The following is a 20399-nucleotide window of genomic DNA, read 5'->3' as shown; positions in this document are numbered from 1 at the left end:
AGAAAAAGAGAGAGAGGGAGAGAGAGACAGAGAGAGAGGGAGAGAGAGAGAGAGAGAGACAGACAGACAGAGAGAGAGAGAGAGAAACAGAGAGAGAGAGAGAGAGAGAGGGAGAGGGAGAGGGAGAGGGAGAGAGAAAGAAGAGGGTGGGATAACATACGTTCACCTCTCTAACATGATATTTTACATGTGATAGGACATGTGACCATTTTCATCTGTATTTTCACTGACATTTTATTTAATACGTTTTGTTTTTGCCTGAGTGAAATTGGTCACATGTTCTCCAGTGTTTAATAACCCGGTTCATTCCAAATTCAAACAATGAAACGGGATTCTTGTCAGAAAAACCCTCTCTCACTGTTGTTCTGTGAGGAGCGGCAAGAGAGATCACGGAGAAACTAATTCTCTAGACTGAAAACTGGTTCTGGAAACTGGAAAACTGGAAAACTGGCTGGCTCAGCTGGTTATGTCACTGAGACGCTCTGGGCTGTGGTGAGGCCATGCTAGCCTGGCGTGCTAACGTCACCCGCCAGTAAAGATCACCAGAAATTGCTTGATTTGAATGAGTCTTTACACACACCTGACTCACATAAACAGTACAGATTTTCAGATTTGTTTTAAATATAAAAAGTAAAAAAGTAAAAAGTAAAAATGCAGATCCTGGATGAGCTCCCCTTGGTGAACAGTACTGTATTTATTGGGAATATGAAAGGTACAAACTGTCCTGGATCCTAGATCAGAACTCATATACTGCCGAAATTGACACATCTTACCTGATTGATATATATTAACAGGATAGGTTATTAGGGGGTGGGAGAGGTGTGTGTGTGTGTGTGTGTGTGTGTGTTGGGGAGTGTGTGTTGGGGAGTGTGGTGGACAGAGCACAAACAGAACTAACGTTGGTAAAAGCAAAAGAAGAGGAAGAAGAAGAAGAAAAATAAAATTAAAATGAAATGGTCAGATTAAAGTCTACTTTGTAACTGTAATTCATTCTAAATTCTAACTTTTTAAAATTTCTCACATACTCATGTATGTATGTATGTATGTATGTATGTATGTATCTTATCTATGTATTTAGCAGGCTTTGCAGTAATAATAGGTCAAAAAGGAGGACATGCTTATGTAATAGAGTCATTATCATATTTAAAAGGCACATCTATTCTCCTGCTGGCTCTGTGCCTTGTGTGTCTTTATCTGTGTTTATCCTGTAATATTTCTTTATCCTCTTACAGCATCAGGCATGCAATACAACATACATTACATTACATTACATTACATTACACGCATCAGGAACATATACACGACACAGATGAGCATACTGTGTGGTACAAACACAACAAATATTTCATACACTCAAATTAAATTCAAGATTCAAGATTCAAGAGTTTTATTGTCATGTGCACAGCAAAACAGGCAGTTACACTGTACAATGAAATTCTTACTTTGCTAATCCTCCATTACCAGACGAGTATGAATAAAAAGACAATATACAAATAAAAAATTTAAAAATGTCAATTTCTTTCAGGTTTGTAGTGTTCAGAAATAGATATGTAGATAGATCTAGATATAACTAGATAAATATGCAAAAATTGTTTCACTTGTTTGAACTGCAGAAAGTAACCTGTGCATTTAAATTGTAGAGTGAGACCAAGACTGATGTATACCAGTCCTACTATAACACAGAGTGGTTCCTCGGGTGTTTTACTGGGACCAGTTTACATCGATTGGGCATCTGTTATAAATAATCTGGCCCAAACCCACTTTCAGAATTCCACCGTATAACCCCAAGGAAACACAGTGTGTTGTTCTGAGACACGCAGAATATTCACAAAAGCAAAACGAAAGAAAGAAAGAAAGAAAGAAAGAAAGAAAGAAAGAAAGAAAATCATGGTTCTTCTAAACCTGTCTACTTTCATGAAAACAACATCATTATAGTATTTTCAATCTGCCCTTAGAGCTTACATTGTATAGATTGTGATTGTTTCATGGAACATGAATTAATTTTAATTACGGCATTCACAGTACTAGTTCAGTTCTCTCATTATTCTCTTATTAAATCTTTGATCAAAGTCAGTTATTTAACATTCAGGAAAAGCAAATGCATTTTCAAGTGGAACACAAAGAAATATGTAAATTTGCATTGTTTTTTTTTTCCTCTTCTTCTTCTCCTCTCAGACACTAAGGTCCTGTAAACAGAGAGAATAGAGGATATTCCTGTGATAGCGATGGGGAGGTCTGGATCGACTGTTAGACTCTAAAAAACGATGGAAAAAGTCATGTCGAGTTCCATGTTGGGTGCCGTGTCCAACCGTTCAGGGCCAAACGACTCCTCAAACCTGTGGGTCCCAACGAGACCCACCCCTCCAAACGTGGAGGTCGTCACCAGCTCGGAATCTCAGATCAAAGACCTGATGGGGCTCTTCTGCATGGTCACTCTAAACCTCGCTGCTCTGCTTGGCAACAGCGGCGTCATGGTGGCGATTGCCAGGGCCCCACACATGAAGAAATTTGCCTTTGTTTGCCACCTGTGCGCCGTAGACCTGCTTTGTGCCGTGTTGCTGATGCCTCTCGGGATTGTGTCCAGCTCCCCGTACTTCAGCACCGTGGTCTTCACGGTCTTGGAGTGTCAGGTCTACATCTTCCTCAATGTGTTCCTCATCTGCGCGTCCATTCTCACCGTCACGGCCATCAGCGTGGAGCGGTACTACTACATAGTCCATCCCATGCGCTACGAAGTGAAGATGACCCTTAACTTAGCGATCGGAGTCATGGTCCTAATATGGGTGAAGTCTATCCTGCTGGCCCTGGTGACTTTGTTCGGTTGGCCAGCCTACGGACACCAGAGCTCCATCTCTGCCGCGCACTGTTCCCTGCACTGGAGCCACAGTCGCCTGAGGAAAGTGTTCGCCATCCTCTTTAGCGTGCTGTGTTTTCTCGTCCCCGCCGTGGTGATATTCGCCGTCTACTGCAACGTCTACAAAGTGGCACGGACTGCAGCCCTGCAGCGGGTTCCCATGCCGACCTGGGCGGCCAATCCCGCCAAGCGACGGTCGGACTCGATCAACAGCCAGACCACCATCATCACCACCAACCGGAGTCTGCCTCAGAGGCCATCCCCGGAGAGGATGTTTGGTGGTGGAAAGGCCGCTGTGACCCTAGTGGTCATCGTGGGGCAGTTCCTACTCTGCTGGCTGCCATATTTTACCTTCCACCTCCACCTGTCCCTAAGCTCCACCCTTCAGAGTCCCGGGGACATCGAGGAAGCGGTAACCTGGCTGGCGTACTCGTCGTTTGCGGTGAACCCGTTCTTCTACGGCCTGCTCAACAGGCAGATCCGGGAGGAACTGGTAAAGCTGAGACGTTGTTGCTCTTCCAGACCGGTGGAACTCGGTGCCTCCAGCCAGGAGGGCTCCTTGCAGGAGAATTTCCTCCAGTTCCTTCAGCGGACCACCAGCAGAGATGACACCAGGTCCAGCTGGGCGAACTCCAGTCCAAGAAACACCGTGGACCAGGGAGTCCAGATCCCTGGACAGATACCCGAGGAGTTTAGCTGACACTCCAACGCCACCACGCTGAACGTGATCTCGACTCCATGCTTCCATCTTCTTCAACCACGACACAGCTTTGAACTGTCTGTACCCGTGGATACGTGTGACATTTGGAATAAAGCAAGTGCTTAACACTTCACGTCCCAGAAAAATCACATCACCACACTTAATAACGCTATCCCCAGGGCTAAATAATCAGATTATACTAATCAGGCACTTTTTTTTTTTTTTAATTTTTGTTCAACTGGGGTATTAGCACTGGGCAATGTGCAGCATCATTCTGTCCAGAGGTTTGGAACTGAGACATACTTCTCTGGAATTCAAACTTAAAGGGTCTTTGTGCTCTGTGACTTAAGCTGTCTTAAAGGATGTCTCTGTGTTCTATGACTTAAGTTGTCTGATTTGGGACATTTTGTGAATGCCAGTAACAGAGAGCCTGACCTCTGCTGTCATTAAGCTGAGACCTCCGTTTAAAGACCAAAAGTTGCACCTGTTTTAGAGAATGTTTCATAATTCCACAGATATGATCATGTGTTCCTTTTGGTTTCGCCGTTTGTGGCAAAGTCAGATACATTTCATATTATAATTTAGTGCATTTATTTGTGTTATTTAATTGATTTTTAATTTATATTTTTTCCCCACCAGTAATTACAGACTGTTAACCCCCCCCCCTTATCAAGTTCCCCCAAATTATTTATATCACAAATGCCATAACCATCTTTCTTTAAGAGTTGACTACATCATTACAATAAATCTCACATGAGATCTGAAGGGAAAAAAATGCTTCCAGAACAATGGCTTCATTTTGACATAATCAAAGAAAAAATGAGGAATAAAAATTACTTAAAAATACTTTAAACTCGACGTCGTTTGGGCTAATTCTCACTGCAAACAGGAATGGCCCTCTCCATAAATCTGAGAAGACTTCTGATACAGCCTGTTAATTCCATCTCCCCCGTCGCCATGGAAATGCGGCGAGACACGGGTCCGCATAGCAACAAGGTGCTTTTGAGAGAGCCTCTTCTTTAGCTTTGGGCAGCACACTCAATAAGACCAAAGACCTGGAGCTACTGCGTCTCATTGCCTTTACAGCGGTTCTCCCCATATGGCTAATGGCTGACGACAGACTAGGTGGACGGATAGATCTTCAGATATACCGATCATATAGTGACCCAGAAACACTAAGTCACTTTCTGTACTATATGCTTGACTGGAAATCAATGCCCAACGACAGAGCTCAAGTAGCGATAGCACGGTGTGATTTTATGGCCCTTGGCCTATTTGTGTAGGATGACAACTACAAACGGAGAAGATAAAATATCTGGACTTCTGGAGTTTGTTCCACAGCAAACAGCGACCAGTGACCAGTTAAAAGCTAGGCATCCCTGTTGGTTATTATGTAACATAGACTATGTGTGCTGGTACTATAGCAAACATGACCAGGCGTACATTCACAGAATCTCTCTTAAAACATACAGTGCACAGAGGGCATTACAAACACACACACACACACACACACACACACACACACACACACACACACACACTCAAACACGCACACACACACACACATGCACACACACGTGCATACACACACACACACACACACACGCACACACACACACACGCACACACACTCTCACACACATGCACACACCTACACACACACACATGCACACACACACACACAGAGAGGAAGAATGAGACAGGAGATGGGGGAGGGGCTTAGAGGCTCATCTGTGGATTTTCAGTTATCAGGCATGAAATGAGACAAATGCCTTACTGTGATCCAGGATTATAGACTTCCTGTTAAAATAGTGCTTGCTGTCTCTCTCTCTCTCTCTCTCTCTCTCTCTCTCTCTGTATCTCCTTCCAACCACTCTCCATTACTCTAATAATCAGAGTGGTCCATACATTGACCCTGCCCTGTCACTAAATTAAAGCAGAACATTTACATTATTCGGTCATGCATTTTCAAAACTTAATTTGATTAATCTGCGCTTTGGGAGTCTAAAAGCAGCGAAGTACAGATATATTTAGAGACAATCTCAATATTCAATAATATGAGTATAACAGAATTGCAGCAGATAATTTTAGGGTTAGTTTAAGTGATAATTATTCGTACATGTTGCGAATTCACTCCACTGAAATAAAATGTTCCAAATGGTCATAGAACATTGGGAAATCTTTTACACTTCAATTTACGCTGCAACAGAGGGGTTGAATATCAGACAGACATGTCAGAGAACACAGATAAATAGGTGATGTGATTAGGGATTCATAAACTTGAGTGTTTCTGTCTCCATCAAAAACAAGGCCAGGCTAAAAATAGCATCTGAATAGATTTAGTGTTTTGTCGTGGTGAATAAGATTAAAGAAAAATGATTAAAGAGACAGGGCTGGAATCACAGGCTCTTGATCAACCTCCCCCTGCCCATGGTGAAGAGAGGAGGTGGGGGAGGTACAAAGGTAACCCATTAAAAGGTCTGTGTCCTAACAGGAGTGCACACAGGAGCCAGTGAACAGTGTCTCACACCGTTACACTGTCTCACACCGTTACAATGTCTCACACCGTTACAGTGACTCACACCCTTACTGTGACTCACATCATTACAGTGTCTCACACCGTTACAGTGTTTCACACCATTACACTGTCTCACACCATTACAGTGTCTCACATCGTTACAGTGACTCACACCATTACACTGTCTCACATCGTTACAGTGACTCACACCATTACACTGTCTCACATCGTTACAGTGACTCACACCATTACACTGTCTCACACTGTTACAATGTCTCACACCGTTACAGTGTCTCACACTGTTACAGTGACTCACACCTTTACAGTGTCTCACATCATTACAGTGTCTCACACCGTTACAGTGTCTCACATCGTTACAGTGACTCACACCATTACAGTGTCTCACATCGTTACAGTGACTCACACCATTACACTGTCTCACACTGTTACAATGTCTCACATCATTACAGTGTCTCACATCGTTACAGTGTCTCACATCGTTACAGTGACTCACACCATTACACTGTCTCACACTGTTACAATGTCTCACATCATTACAGTGTCTCACACCGTTACAGTGTCTCACACCGTTACAGTGACTCACATCGTTACAGTGACTCACATCATTACAGTGACTCACATCGTTACAGTGTCTCACACCCTTACAGTGTCTCACACCATTACAGTGTCTCACACCATTACACTGTCTCACACCGTTACAGTGTCTCACACCGTTACAGTGTCTCACATCATTACAGTGACTCACACCTTTACAGTGACTCAAATCATTACAGTGTCTCACACCATTACACTGTCTCACACCATTACACTGTCTCACACCTTTACAGTGTCTCACACCGTTACAGTGTCTCACATCATTACAGTGTCTCACATCATTACAGTGTCTCACATCATTACAGTGTTTCACACCGTTACAGTGTCTCACACCCTTACAGTGTCTCACACCATTACAGTGTTTCACACTGTTACAGTGTCTCACATCATTACAGTGTCTCACACCGTTACAGTGTCTCACACCCTTACAGTGTCTCACACCATTACAGTGTCTCACACCGTTACAGTGTCTCACATCATTACAGTGTTTCACACCGTTACAGTGTCTCACACCCTTACAGTGTCTCACACTGTTACAGTGTCTCACACCATTACACTGTCTCACACCATTACACTGTCTCACACTGTTACTGACTGAGCTGATTCAGAGCAACAGCCACTGAGAGGCCCACCCCTCCCAAAACATCGTATTATTTTACCAGCAAATTCATACATTTTAAGTCCATTTACATTTTGGAGCCCTGGCTCCAAAACGCCAGGGCTTTTTTTGACTCAATAGCAGATGTGACTGCAGGTCATCTGAAAAAAGAAAAACAACAAAGAAAAACAAAAACCAAAAAAAAAAAAAAAAGTTAAAAAGGGTTTTTCAACTAAAGGTTTAAAATCCTCAAAGCCACAGCCAGGGGAGACTGTGTTCCCACAGCCTGTAACTACGGCAACAGCTGGAAGGGCCAGGTGTGAGCAACAGAACACGCTGCTCTGGACTCTACCCTCAAATCCACTTAAGCTGGTGGGAGGATGTTTTTTTCTCTTTTTTATGAATATGAATGTAATGAGAAAGAGAGAGAGAGTGGAGAGAGTGAGAGAGAGAGAGAAAGATAGAGGGAGAGAGAGAGAGAGGAGAGAGAGAGGGAGGGAGAAAGAGAGAGAGAGACAGAGAGAGAGAGAGAGAGAGAGAGAGAGAGAGAGAGAGAGAGGGGGGCACAATTTCATTATCAGGATATATTATATATTTATATCTACTTAAATCGATCTTTATTCACAGTTTACTGATGGAAGTGTGTTTGACCTGGGGCTTGATTCTGAAGCTTTTGCAAATGCAAATCACCAACAAAACAATGGATTTTGCTTCTGAATTTGAAGCACCAACAGCATTATAATGTGTGTATTCAAATTGAATTTATTTTAAATTTTCTTTTATTTATTTAAATTCATGTGAATTATGTGAATCTCGCAGTTTGGAATTTGCTGGCCACAAATTCAAATTTCTTAGTTGAATTACATTCAGGTGCATGAAATTCATTTTACAAAAAAAAAAATTATGCTCTCTTTTTCATATATCCAGACACAAGAAGCAAAATTCTGTTTTAGAAATGGAAAGAGACCAAAGGTGAAGCATCTGGATACTCAGGAAACAGAAAACAACATGGGCACATTGAAAGTTATAAAGTGCATAATTCTTAACATGCTAAGATTACCTACACAAAACATACACACACACACACACACACTTACGCAAGATGTCTAGCTGGTCACTGACTGTGTTGTTATCAGTTACTAAATGACTGACCACTTGTGACTGTGAGATTCACAAAATGTGATTGGTGAAATTTCCTAAATTCACTGTAAATGAATTCAACTTTATTGATTTTCACACTCCCATTATTATACTCCGGGTGAACTCAAATTCGAATCTCATGAATTACCTCTGTATCTTTCTTTACGAAAGATCAATCAGTTCATATTCATGTTATATACTAATTTTAAGTTGCAATATACAGTAGTGAAGTATGATATTCAAGCACACTTATTTATTTACTTACTAATTCATTAATTAAATTAAATTTGATGGACAGACTGAATTTTTTTTCCCCTCACTGAAAACTTTTGCTGTTATTCATTTATGTATTTATTGCAACTAAAGATAACACACAGAAGTTGGAAATAGAAATGAGATGTTAAATTCACTTTGTTGAATTTGTGCTGAAGTTCCATCACACATCATTTAAATATAGATTCAGTCATAGACTCAGCTGGAACACTCAGAGACATACCATCCACCTCATTGATTTAAACCATCTGAAGTCAGTCATTTGGACTAAACGGAGGGGGCCTGCAAGCAACAAAGGCATTCTGCCTGTTCATTACAACCGAACACAATGCAATGAGCTAAAATCTTCAAAACGTCCTCAAATCTTCAAAATATATATAAACACATACATGCATACATACATACATACACACACACACATGCATACACACACACACACAGACACACACACATATATATATATATACACATGCATATATATACATATATATATGGTGAGAGTGTGAGAGTGTGTGTGAGAGTGTGTCACGGCTATTGCCACTGAAAGAGACTCATGAGTGAGCACACAGTGAGATGAAGAAGATTGCTTGGTTTGGTCTTGTCTGGTCTGGCTTGGTCTGGTTCACCTTCTCAGTGTAATCAAGAGACAAGGAGACCAAAGTAGGCCAAGTCATGCAGAAGGCTCTATGGTATGATGAAGGCAAACCTGTTACAGGGCTTTCTCATTACGATCATCATCATCATCGTCATCATCATCATCATCATCATCTCTCTCTCTCTCTCCCTCTGTGTGTGTGTGTGTGTGTGCGTGAGGGACAGACACAGAGAGAAGGAGAGAGAGTGTGTGTGCATACATATAAAGGGCTCCAGAACATTCCCCTCGCGTGTGAACGACACCCCCCCCTCACTCCCTCTCTCTCCCTCTCTCTCTCTCTCTCTCTCTCTCTCTCTCTCTCTCTCTCTCTCTCTAGGAAAAGGACAACAGGCAACCGCTTGACAGTCGAAATCGGATCATATATTCAGAATGTTGGATCTTTGGTTTGGTGACTTTTACATTATGAAAAATAAGTTATTGCAATTGTCGACAGACTCGTAAACATTAAAAAGAAAAAAAAACACTCAACATTACACGTTCTTGTAGATACATTAAGGATAACACTTAAAAAAAAATACGTTGACTTGTGACTCCAAAATGACTGCGTTCAACTGCATTTTTTTTAAAGGAAATCTCCGTTCAAAGCAACACAGCTGAGAAAAAGAAATAGAAATACATTAAAACTTCAAAATATTTACATAGGCCACATGTTTTGCATCCCACCAATGTTGTACGATCCTAATGATGTGTTGATACTCCGCTTAAAAGACGACTGTGCGCTTTTTCATTTGCTCACCGTACTACTTTTACTTAAGGCAATTCTATCGATAAGCACCTGATGCCTTTAATACTGATATTAGCGTTCCCCAAAACACTGAAAGTAATGAATCTAGGACTTGAATAAGTTGAACCGAGGCCTGAAAATAATAATATTCCTTATTACAATGTCGAAACCACATCCAGTTACATTTGACTAGACGGCACACAACCTCGGCTATTGACGGGTCAAAAGGCAGATTTGAGGAAGATTTCTGGTTATCCCAGGAGTACACACAGACAAAGAAGGGTGCCAGGTTTTCTCCTTTGTTTGTTTTTGTTTGGGTTTTTTTTTAACGGGGAAGATGATCTGTTAATGGACCCAAAGGTTGAAAAGGCAGATTTACCTAAAAGCACGTCGCGAAATCCTCTGGGTAGGCGCGTGTCAGCTAGAATGCCATCGTCGTCATAACAACAGTTTCTTCTCGCATGACATCATCACTGGCTGCTGATGGAGCGACTCTGCCTGATCGAGTGTTCTTGTCATAGATTGTAATCTGTTCTGATGAGGAACGGTGATTTAGTCTACTTTAGTCAGTTAAAAAAAAGTCTGCATTAGGTCAGAGGACGCCCTCAGCATCTGAATAACTTCATTCTACACTGACCTATCTGATCGTAGACCCAGACCGATCGAATTCTGAACGTTTGACTCGGACATAAAGACATCTAAATTGCTATTTGTCTTATTTCATCCACTGTCACGGGGTGGAAAATAGAAAATAACAGCTATTCTGAAGGGGGGGGGGGGCTAACACTGATCAGTCAGCTGCGAGCTAATCATTCATGTGTGCAAGATAATGCATGGTAGCAGTGTAGTCACTCGGCTGTTCTGTCCAGATCTTTCCTATGCACAGATCTACTGAGGACAGGAGTCTAATAATCCAGCAAAACTGACGCGCTCGTTTAAATCCTTCTGGTGATACATACTAGAGAGATCATATTTCATTTGACAGCGTATTAAGTTAAAAAATAAATAACAACCTCTTTTTTGACGTCTTAACCCGTTTGAAGACGGCTATGTCCGGGTAGAATTGTATAAAGTTTTGGGGATCAAGCGCTGAGATGGAAAAACGAAGACTGTTTACCCGCTAAACACAGAACTGTTGTTGGAATGGAAGCGTGTATTTGCAGAGATGGGAAGTTCCATCGTCAGCAAACACAGCAGGGAGTCATATTTCCGACTGAGCTTCTAAATACAGATATGGGACAGTGTCAGGCTGGGCTGTAGAGCTGTGTGTGTGTGTGTGTGTGTGTGTGTGTGTGTGTGTGTGTGTGTGTGTGTGGGTTAGGGAGAGAGAGTTTGCATGTGTGTTTAGTGTGTGCGCAAGCATCTGTGTGTGTGTGTGTGTGTGTATGTGTGTGTGTGTGAGTGTGTTTCTCTCTGTGTGTGTGTGTGTGTGTGTGTGTGTATGTGTGTGTGTGTGAGTGTGTTTCTCTCTGTGTGTGTGTGTGTGTGTGTGTGTGTGTTTGTGTGTGTGTGTGTGTGTGTGTGTGTTTCTCTCTCTGTGTGTGTGTGTGTGTGTGTGTGTGTGTGTGTGTGTGAGTCAGGGCCGGACGGGTGGGTGTGTTTGCTTGCCGCTTGGTTCCTCCCGTCATTAAAGACAGCTTTGCATCACAGAACTCACCTCAGACATCATCAGACACGCCATGCAGTCCATGTTTAGCGGAAACGCACTCAGACCTGTGACGCGTGAATTTAAATCAATCTGCTGTGAATGAGGGTCGCGAAGAGTTGTACCTGTGCTAAGTCACATGAATTAACACAAACAGAATGAACATGTATCTCCTATTCTGCTCTGAAAAAACTGCACATTTGAATTCGATCCACTTGTTCCAATCGACAGTTCTTAAAAGTTTGCAGCCAGGTGGCATGAGTATGTATTGAAATGCTAAGCTAACGGAGCGACTCTTAAATTCACACTAAATTGCTGTTCTGACTGAACCTACTCATGTCTGTCCTCTGTACTGAATCAGAATAAGCTTTGTCAATGTATCAGGCTGATTAAGAGGAATAACTGCTGTCCACATGGTGGTATTTCTGAGGAGCGTGTGAAGGGATTGTTCGCTCTGGCTGACAGAGGGAGAGCAGTGTGACTGATGAGGTTTTGGGAGTGTTCATTTAGATGACATGGAGAGAGTCCGCTCATACCTTCTCAATGTCCCACTGTGGTGCCAGCAACCAGGCCGCACGTGTGAGGAATCCAACAGAAGTTCCTCTTCTCCCTCTCTCTCTCTCTCTCCCTCCCTCTCTCTCTCTCTATCTCTCTCTCTCTCCCTCCCTCTCTCTCTCTCTCTCTCTCTCCCTCTCTCTCTCTCTCTCTCTCTCTCTCTCTCTCTCCCTCTCCCTCTCTCTCTCTCTCTTTGTTTTAACACTTTCCCCAGGATCTATGTTCAAGGTCTGTCATTGCTGAGGAGCTCACACACTTCACTTGATGCATAAACACGGAGACACACACGCACACACCCATACAGACAGAGACACACACACACCATGATGGAGCAAAGCTCTCTGACAGAGGAGATCAGGATTGAACTGGAGGAGATTGAGGAGCAGGAGGAGGAGGAGGAGGCATCTCTGCCGGAGCAGTATGGAGTAAGTCCTGACCAGTTTGCGGTGGCTGTACCCGTGGAGCAGAGCGCGGGGCAGCCAGAGGAGAAAGAGGCCCATCCCGGACCCAGAGACGGCCGTGCATCTCTGGTCAAAGACAGAGACCCAAAGGGAATCAATAAAAGTCTCAAGGTGACTCGGTTCAGCCAGTGTTCAGACGCTTTAAACTGAATCATAATACGTTTGTGCTCTGTGTGTGTGTGTGTGTGTGTGTGTGAGTGTGCGTGTGCGTGTGCGTATGCTTGCTCAGCTCTCAGCTCTGTCAGGTGATGTTAAACACAGCTTACATAATTACGGTTTTACTCTGTGGCAGTGTGTTTGCCTTAACTCAGGTGTGACGAGCCCTTCGTGCTGTGAAGAGCATACGCTGAGCCCAATAAATCAATAGTTGTAAGAAGTTTTATTGCGCTGCTGCCATTGTTGTTGTTGTTTTTGTATTGCTGCTGCTGTTGTTTAGCCTATTAATGTAACTGAAATTTAATCAGTTGTTTGGATATCCCCAGTGGGAATAGTCATCGTAGTCTAAATTTGTTTATGGATATTTCCACAGGAAATGAGAAGGAGTCTGTTTCTACCTACCTGTAATTAAGCTCAATGTTTTTCTTTTTTCATTTTGGGTGGGGCACAGGGGAAGAACGCATTTTAATGTGTTGAGTAATGAACTCATGCTGTTCAGTTTGTTTGATGAGAGAGATGAAAGCTGGTTTGTAGATGTATGCTTCCCTCTAGAGGCCGATGTTGGAATTACAGTGTGTCACCTCAGGTGGACACAACTGGATCTATGCAAAGTGTCTGGGCTGCTGTGGAAATTTTGGCATGTTCTTAGTATGTAATCAAATATAGATTTTGTGATGCAAAGTCAAATTTGGTCAGTTACTTGTGTCTCTTTCCGAAGTCTCCTGATGTCTGCATGATCAGAATGCAAGGGTGATTTAAAGGACATCTGGGCCACAAACGTGATAGGTGGTAGACATGCTTACAGAGTCTATCAGAAGGAACATTCTCTCAACCTCTGCCTGACAGAGTCAGAGAAATGCAGTGTGAATGTCAATGATTCTCTGATTCAATCTCTCTAACCCCCCCCCCCCCCTCCACCCCCCACCCCCACCCCCCAATGTCGTAAACGTTGTCTTGCTCTCCTGCATCGTGAAGGTCACCTTTGAAGATGTGATAGCAGAGCCTGTATCAGTGCATAGCTTTGATAAGGTCTGGCTTTGGAGCCACGCCCTGTTTGAGGTGTCTCGACTCTGGTTCTACCGAATCATCTCTCTGGTGCTGGCCGTACCCGTCGCCCTAGTGGCCGGGATCCTCTTCGCCATCCTCAGCTGCCTCCATATATGGTGAGTCGGGATGATGTCATGACATGAGTCAGTAGGGCGGAGCCACTTTCAATTACGTGTAGTTCTAACTAGTTCTAATATGGAATAAAAATATTTAGTGGAGCTGCCTTTGCTAGTAATAATTTTACATGTATAGCAACTGTCATACATTTCACACTGCTGTACATGTTTTATAAGTAAGGGAAAACTAGTAAACAAAAAATGCACAAATTAAACTATACTATACTTTAAGTACAGTGTACTTGAAGTATAGTGTACTTTAAGTTATATAACACTAGAATCAAATAAAATGAAACGGATGAATCCAAAGTAAAACATGTTATTGTTAAATAAATAAATAACTAAAAACACGCTCTGAGCTTCTTAAAGTTTTTTTTGTTTTGTTTTTTTTGCAGGGGGCAGCTTAAGCAACCCCCTTGTATTATCCAACATCGTAAAGTCATACAGCATCATCATCTGATACAGTCACTGAATTTAACCTCATACAGCATCATCATCTGATACAGTCACTGAATTTAACCTCATACAGCATCATCATCTGATACAGTCACTGAATTTAACCTCATACAGCATCATCATCTGATACAGTCACTGAATTTAACCTCATACAGCATCATCATCTGATACAGTCACTGAATTTAACCTCATACAGCATCATCATCTGATACAGTCACTGAATTTAACCTCATACAGCATCATCATCTGATACAGTCACTGAATTTAACCTCATACAGCATCATCATCTGATACAGTCACTGAATTTAACCTCATACAGCATCATCATCTGATACAGTCACTGAATTTAACCTCATACAGCATCATCATCTGATACAGTCACTGAATTTAACCTCATACAACATCATCACCTGATACAGTCACTGAATTTAACCTCATACAACATCATCATCTGATACAGTCACTGAATTTAACCTCATATAACATAATCATCTGATACAGTCACAGTATTTTGAGTCCCAAAAGAGTTTTGTTTTATGAGGAGACTTTTCCTCACAAACTAGTGCTTTTGATTCTGTGATTTCTTTCTTTCTTTCTTTCTTTCTTTCTTTCTTTCTTTCTTTCTTTCTTTCTTTCTTTTTCTGTTTGGAGGACACTTCTTCTCTTTTCATTGTTGAACTCATTGGGAAATGACGCAGGCCGTTTGTAGATGATCTAAGAGTTCTTTTTGAGTACGATCAGAGAGACTCTCAGAGATGTATGAAGGTTCAAGGCCATAAACAGGTTTAAAATTGAAAGACACAGGGAGCCAGAGTCAGGTTTGCCAGAATGAATACAATCTCTCTCTCTCTCTCTCTCATTCTCTCTCTCTCTCTCTCTCTCTCTCTCTCTCATTCTCTCTGTCTCTCTCACTCTCTCACTCTCCCTCTCTCTCATTTTCTCTTTCTCTCTCTCTCTCTCTCTCTCATTCCATGAGTTTATTAAAATTCTGGGAGCAGCATTTATTGTGGGTTGGCATCTCTCTGTCCAGGGAAAAGTACATGGAAATACTCCAGCTAATTTCAAACAGAGCAAACTGTCATCCACTCTGTGTCACACAGGCTAATGAAGGCTCTGACCCCCGCAAATGTTTGAGTTTTAGTCAAATTAATAAAGATCAGAGTACCAGATCAGAGTAAAAGACTTCTCCATTTTCCATTTCATACATTATGTATTGAGGTACATAGTCTGGTCCAATCTTTTTTTCTTTTTTTTTTTTTGCTGTTTATTTTATTTTGGACATTCAAGAGTAGTAAGCTTTTTTTTCCCCTCCTCACTAAGTTTTAGGAAGTTTGCGCTAATCCGGTTTACTGTCACAGAGACATACAGGGGCTTAAAGGATTGACAGCTCTGGGGGACACTGATATGTATAACCGTTCCACCGGCGTATCTGTGAAAGCCGACACCACATTCACAAAGGGATTTTCCCCGGTGCAATCATGAACAGATAGAACTGAAGTGGACCGAGAATACATCTCTGAGGAACTCCAAAGGTGCTATGGTGCACCGCACACTTTTTTTTTTTTTTTTTAAAGGCAGTTTTCCTCTGATATTCATAGAGAAGGTACATGGACAATCTAAAAGTTATGTGAGAGAAGTGAAGTTGACTATGTCTCCTTGTCTTCACTAAACTCAACTCAAGAAATATTTTAGTTCATTTCTACAGTGACTCATCCATACTGGTATCCATAATTAAGGTTGCATCCAGACTTAACATTTGACTTAACATCCAATATTCAGCAAACACAAACTCATAATGTCACATCAGATTACAAGAATTATATGCCAAAGTCTCGGCTAGACTTCAGTTTCTCATTGAGAACAACTGTTTCCCTCAAAACATGGCTTCCAGAGCATGAAGTTCACACCTGCATATTTTATTCACCAGTCTGCAGGCCTACCGTTTTTCTTTTTCTCATCCTCTCCATAGGTTGATTGTTCCCAGTATGCAGATCCTCCTGATAAACATGCACTGGGTGAAGACGGTGTGGGCCAGTGTGTTGGACATTGCTATCTCTCCGTTCTTCAGCAGTGTGGGCAGATGCTTTGGAGCCATCAGTATTCGTCTGGCCCAGGACTGACGCTACTGACAGCACGGACCACGGTCATCCTGAACTACTCACAGTGGTTCAGCCTGGGAGAGAGACCATACCCTCAGTGGACAAAGCCAACTCTGCACCGCAGCAGAGCAGAGCAATCATCTGCCATACTCCCTCAAACTGGAAAAGACTAAGTAAATGTATTAGAGCGAGAGAGAGATACCATTTCAAGACACGCTTTGAAATCTGCACGAGTCACACAGAATTGATTATTAATATACTGAATGGCGTTAAGTCAGTCGTGTAGTGGAGATCCTGCTGTTGTCAAAGTAATTACCTTGAGAGGAGAAATACTGCTTCACATCAACTTGAAACGCTGAATATATCCATGGACAGTTTCCTCAGTTCCACAACTTTGCTGTTTGCAAGGAGGAATGCCCGTGAAAAGGCACTTTATCATGCTCGGGAATAACATTGTTCAAAACCGGACAAAGCGTTCATCTCCCCAGCATTAATGCTTTGTAACAAAACATGCTGCAGGTGAAAAAAGAAAGCGGTCTGAGAATTAACTATGAGATAATAATCCTTCTTCAGATGAAAGAAATTTCCTTTGACTATGTTTAGACTGGGTGCTGCAAATCCATTAAGCTTTGTTTTACTGCCTACTCACTGTAGATGCTGTAATTACAAAATCAGTTCCCCCAATTTAATTATAGCTCTGAACCATTCCCAGCCTCTGATTTTCTTGAATAAAAGATTTTACCCACCGTCATTCCAAAACCGAGATTATTAACACATGAATAAATGATCCACTTTGAAAACTGATGGAACACTCGTGGAGGAATGACATTTAATTGTAATAAATTGTGTAAATTATATCAAATGACTAATGGATCCGTAATTGTGGACCAAAATATTCCCTCCTTAGATTAGGAAAAGGCTCTATGGAACACTCATTTACACACACACACAAACACACACACACACAAACACACACACACACACACACACGCAAAATTCCACACCCGGGTGAAAATGAAAAGATCCAATTGGCAGGACAAATTGAAGACCACACAGATTGGCCGCTGAAACTGATGTTTCTGTGACCTTTCATTGACAGAACTCTAACAATCACTCAAAAGGCCACAAAACCTTCATTTTCCCACTGAAAAGACCCATTTCATCTCCACAGACAAAGAGAAGATCAATGTCAATACCATCCTCCTCACAAAAAAAAAAAAAAAATCTCTCACTCTTTTCAGATGTCTGATCCAAAATGATCTCTTCACATCTCTATTTGTGTCTCCTTCACCTCTGTCGATTTTAAACGTTATATTCTTTTAGAAATCAGTGGTCACACGCAGACGTCCTTTATATAACTGTTCTGAAATTCTGTCTTGTTTTTGAACAGAGCTAATGTGTTGAGGAGTCAATGTGTACGACATCGTTCTGAGACGTTAGACAGAATCGATTTTCTCCTGCCATAGAAAGGCTCGGGCCACATACTGTCGTTCTCCTCATCTCAAAGGAGCAGAAAGGAGGAGAGAGGCACGGTCAGGAGGAGCTGATTTCACACGTGGCTCTGCCTGTGGGTCTCCTCTGTGTCTGTAAACTGGCTGTCTTATCGACTATCTGCCGGGTCAGTGCAGGGAGAGTCACATTTTTGAAGCTCTGTAAAGTGTATGTGTGTGGGGGGTTATGGGGGGGGGTGTGGGGGGAAGGGGGGCTGGGGGGTGAGAGAGATAACGATGTGAATTCGACCGCAGGCGGCGAAGAGCTCAGCTGGATTACACTTGGTCTTCGACTGACACCAGTCGCAGAAGAAGCCACACCCTCTCCATATCACTCTGGCTGGGTATTTTTGTACCCTCTCCCCCGGGATCAGGCCACGCCTAGTCTCACAGGAAGCTCGGAATATTTCTCTAATTAGTCAGACGACTTGCCCACGCGCTTCCTACCTCAGTTACACTCTTTCTTCTGTTCCCTCTTTCATTTTTGGCAGTGCTGGAGGGAGAGGGAGAAGGAGAGGTGTAGTGTGTAAGCCCCTTCATCAACTGATATATTTTACCAACTTCTCAAGGTCCTTTTTAGGCTATATTAATGACAGGAAGTTGCATAAGAGTCACAGAGTGACAACGAAGTAAACCTGACAAAATAAAAGCCAGAGTCTAGGGGGTTTTATTTCTCTCTTTCTTTCTTCTCTTTTTTTTTGGGGGGGGGGCTTTTTAGCAATGACAGACCTGTATCCTTAGTTTCGTGTTTGTCATCGTGCATATACACAAACACACGCAGGTTGTCACTGCCGACTCATAAGGTTAGGGTTTTATTTTGGATAAGGTCAGGGTTATATTTTTGAATACGGTTTTGGATTTTTATGAGGTTTATTTAAGTCGTAGGTAAATCAGTAGGTGGTGTGCATTAAAAAGCTGTATTTTAAGCTTGAGAGGGCATTCTGAACATAATCCTACCACAAAGAAGTGACTGGGTTTGGAACTACATGGCAATAGACTAAGAGTGCCCCGGGAGTCCATTAGAGAGAAAGAAGGTTTTTTTGTTTTGTTTTGTTTTTTTCCGCTTTCTGCTGATCATCCAGGCACGGTGCAGGAGAAGTCATTCCACATTTCTGCAGGAGCTTAAAAAGCTGGGACGACAGGCTCCCGAGCTGATTCCAGTAATGGAATTGATTTTTTTTTTTTCCTTTGGCTCCTTTGCAAAGAAGTCTCTGTAACATCGTAGGTCCAGATCCTCCTCAGCGTATCCTCCGAGCGCTAATTAAGAGACATCTTTCTTTTTGTTCCTTTATTATAGTTCTTTTCATCATATCTATAAATAACTTGATATAAATAGATCAGACGATTTTCCTCTGACACAGTTCAGCTGTGCTCGGCAGGTGTGATCATTCAAAGCCTCCGGAATGAGAATAACAACTACAAGTCGTTAGGATCGGGTTCAGTCACGAGGAACGTTCATTTTTATTACGGGAAATGTGATATTTCCACACACGGACTGTAGATTCATTCTTTTACATTACCTACAATCAATTAAGACATGAAGAGACAGGGAGCACTATCCTGTGACACTATGAGAATCAGATTGACTGTGACACTGAGAATCAGACTGACTGTGACACTATGAGAATCAGATAGATTGTAACAGTGACATTTTCGTCGTGTTCACAGCTTCTGAGAACAGCTTCTGCGTGTGCAGCACACAAAGGCCTTTCTAAAAGAGTTATGAGCCTCAGCTAATAAAGCGTTCCTTTAACGTCTGCCGACTCAGCACAGAGGAATCAGAATATGAGAGAAAACTCGGCTGTCGATAAAAAACGTTTTTATTACTAGTCCAAAATGGGCTTTATTCAGGCAATTAATCAAATGTTTAAGGACCAAAAAAGAAAAAAAGGAGCGCTTAAACGTTGGCCTATAAAAATAAGCCTGTCAAATTTGCCGGGGTGTGATCTGAAGCAGAGAGTTTGCTGACCTGCTCATAAACTGAGAGCTTTACATAAAAGTGAGTTTGTTTGATTGAACAGTCAAGCTAAACCTCCCTGCTGTCAAAATGACACAAACCCCCACATTTGGCAAACATAGACGGTTCTCCAGAGTGGAGGAGTTAATGTCTCACTCTTTTTGACTCTGCATGTGCGACGATGTGTGATCCTGATTGTGTGTGTGTGCATGTGTGAGTGTATGTGTGTGTGAGTGTCTGTGTGTGTGTGTGTGTGTGTGTGTGTGTGTGTGTGTGTGTGTGTGTGTGTGTGTGTGTGTGTGTGAGAGCGTGTGAGTGTGTGTCTGTGTGTGTGTGTGTG

At 42.2% G+C, this 20399-nt stretch overlaps 2 protein-coding genes across 2 annotated transcripts; both read left to right on the top strand.

The window, feature by feature from the left end:
• Positions 1-2264: 2264 nt before the first annotated feature.
• Positions 2265-3554, top strand: gpr61l (G protein-coupled receptor 61-like). Its single transcript, XM_030778651.1, has one exon. It carries the CDS (start codon positions 2265-2267, stop codon positions 3552-3554), a length of 1290 nt encoding a protein of 429 aa, XP_030634511.1.
• A 9049-nt stretch (positions 3555-12603) lies between these two features.
• On the top strand, positions 12604-16633 carry LOC115815491 (caveolin-2-like). The gene is made up of 3 exons (XM_030778445.1): positions 12604-12849; positions 13870-14057; positions 16483-16633. The coding sequence occupies exons 1-3, from the start codon at positions 12604-12606 to the stop codon at positions 16631-16633; spliced, it is 585 nt and encodes a 194-aa protein (XP_030634305.1).
• Positions 16634-20399: the final 3766 nt, after the last annotated feature.

The sequence above is a fragment of the Chanos chanos genome, chromosome 6 (assembly GCF_902362185.1).
Source record: "Chanos chanos chromosome 6, fChaCha1.1, whole genome shotgun sequence".
In the NCBI taxonomy this organism is placed as follows: Eukaryota; Metazoa; Chordata; class Actinopteri; order Gonorynchiformes; family Chanidae; genus Chanos; species Chanos chanos.
The sequence above is the reverse complement of the archived record's forward strand: the minus strand, read 5'-3'. Positions and strand labels throughout refer to the sequence as shown.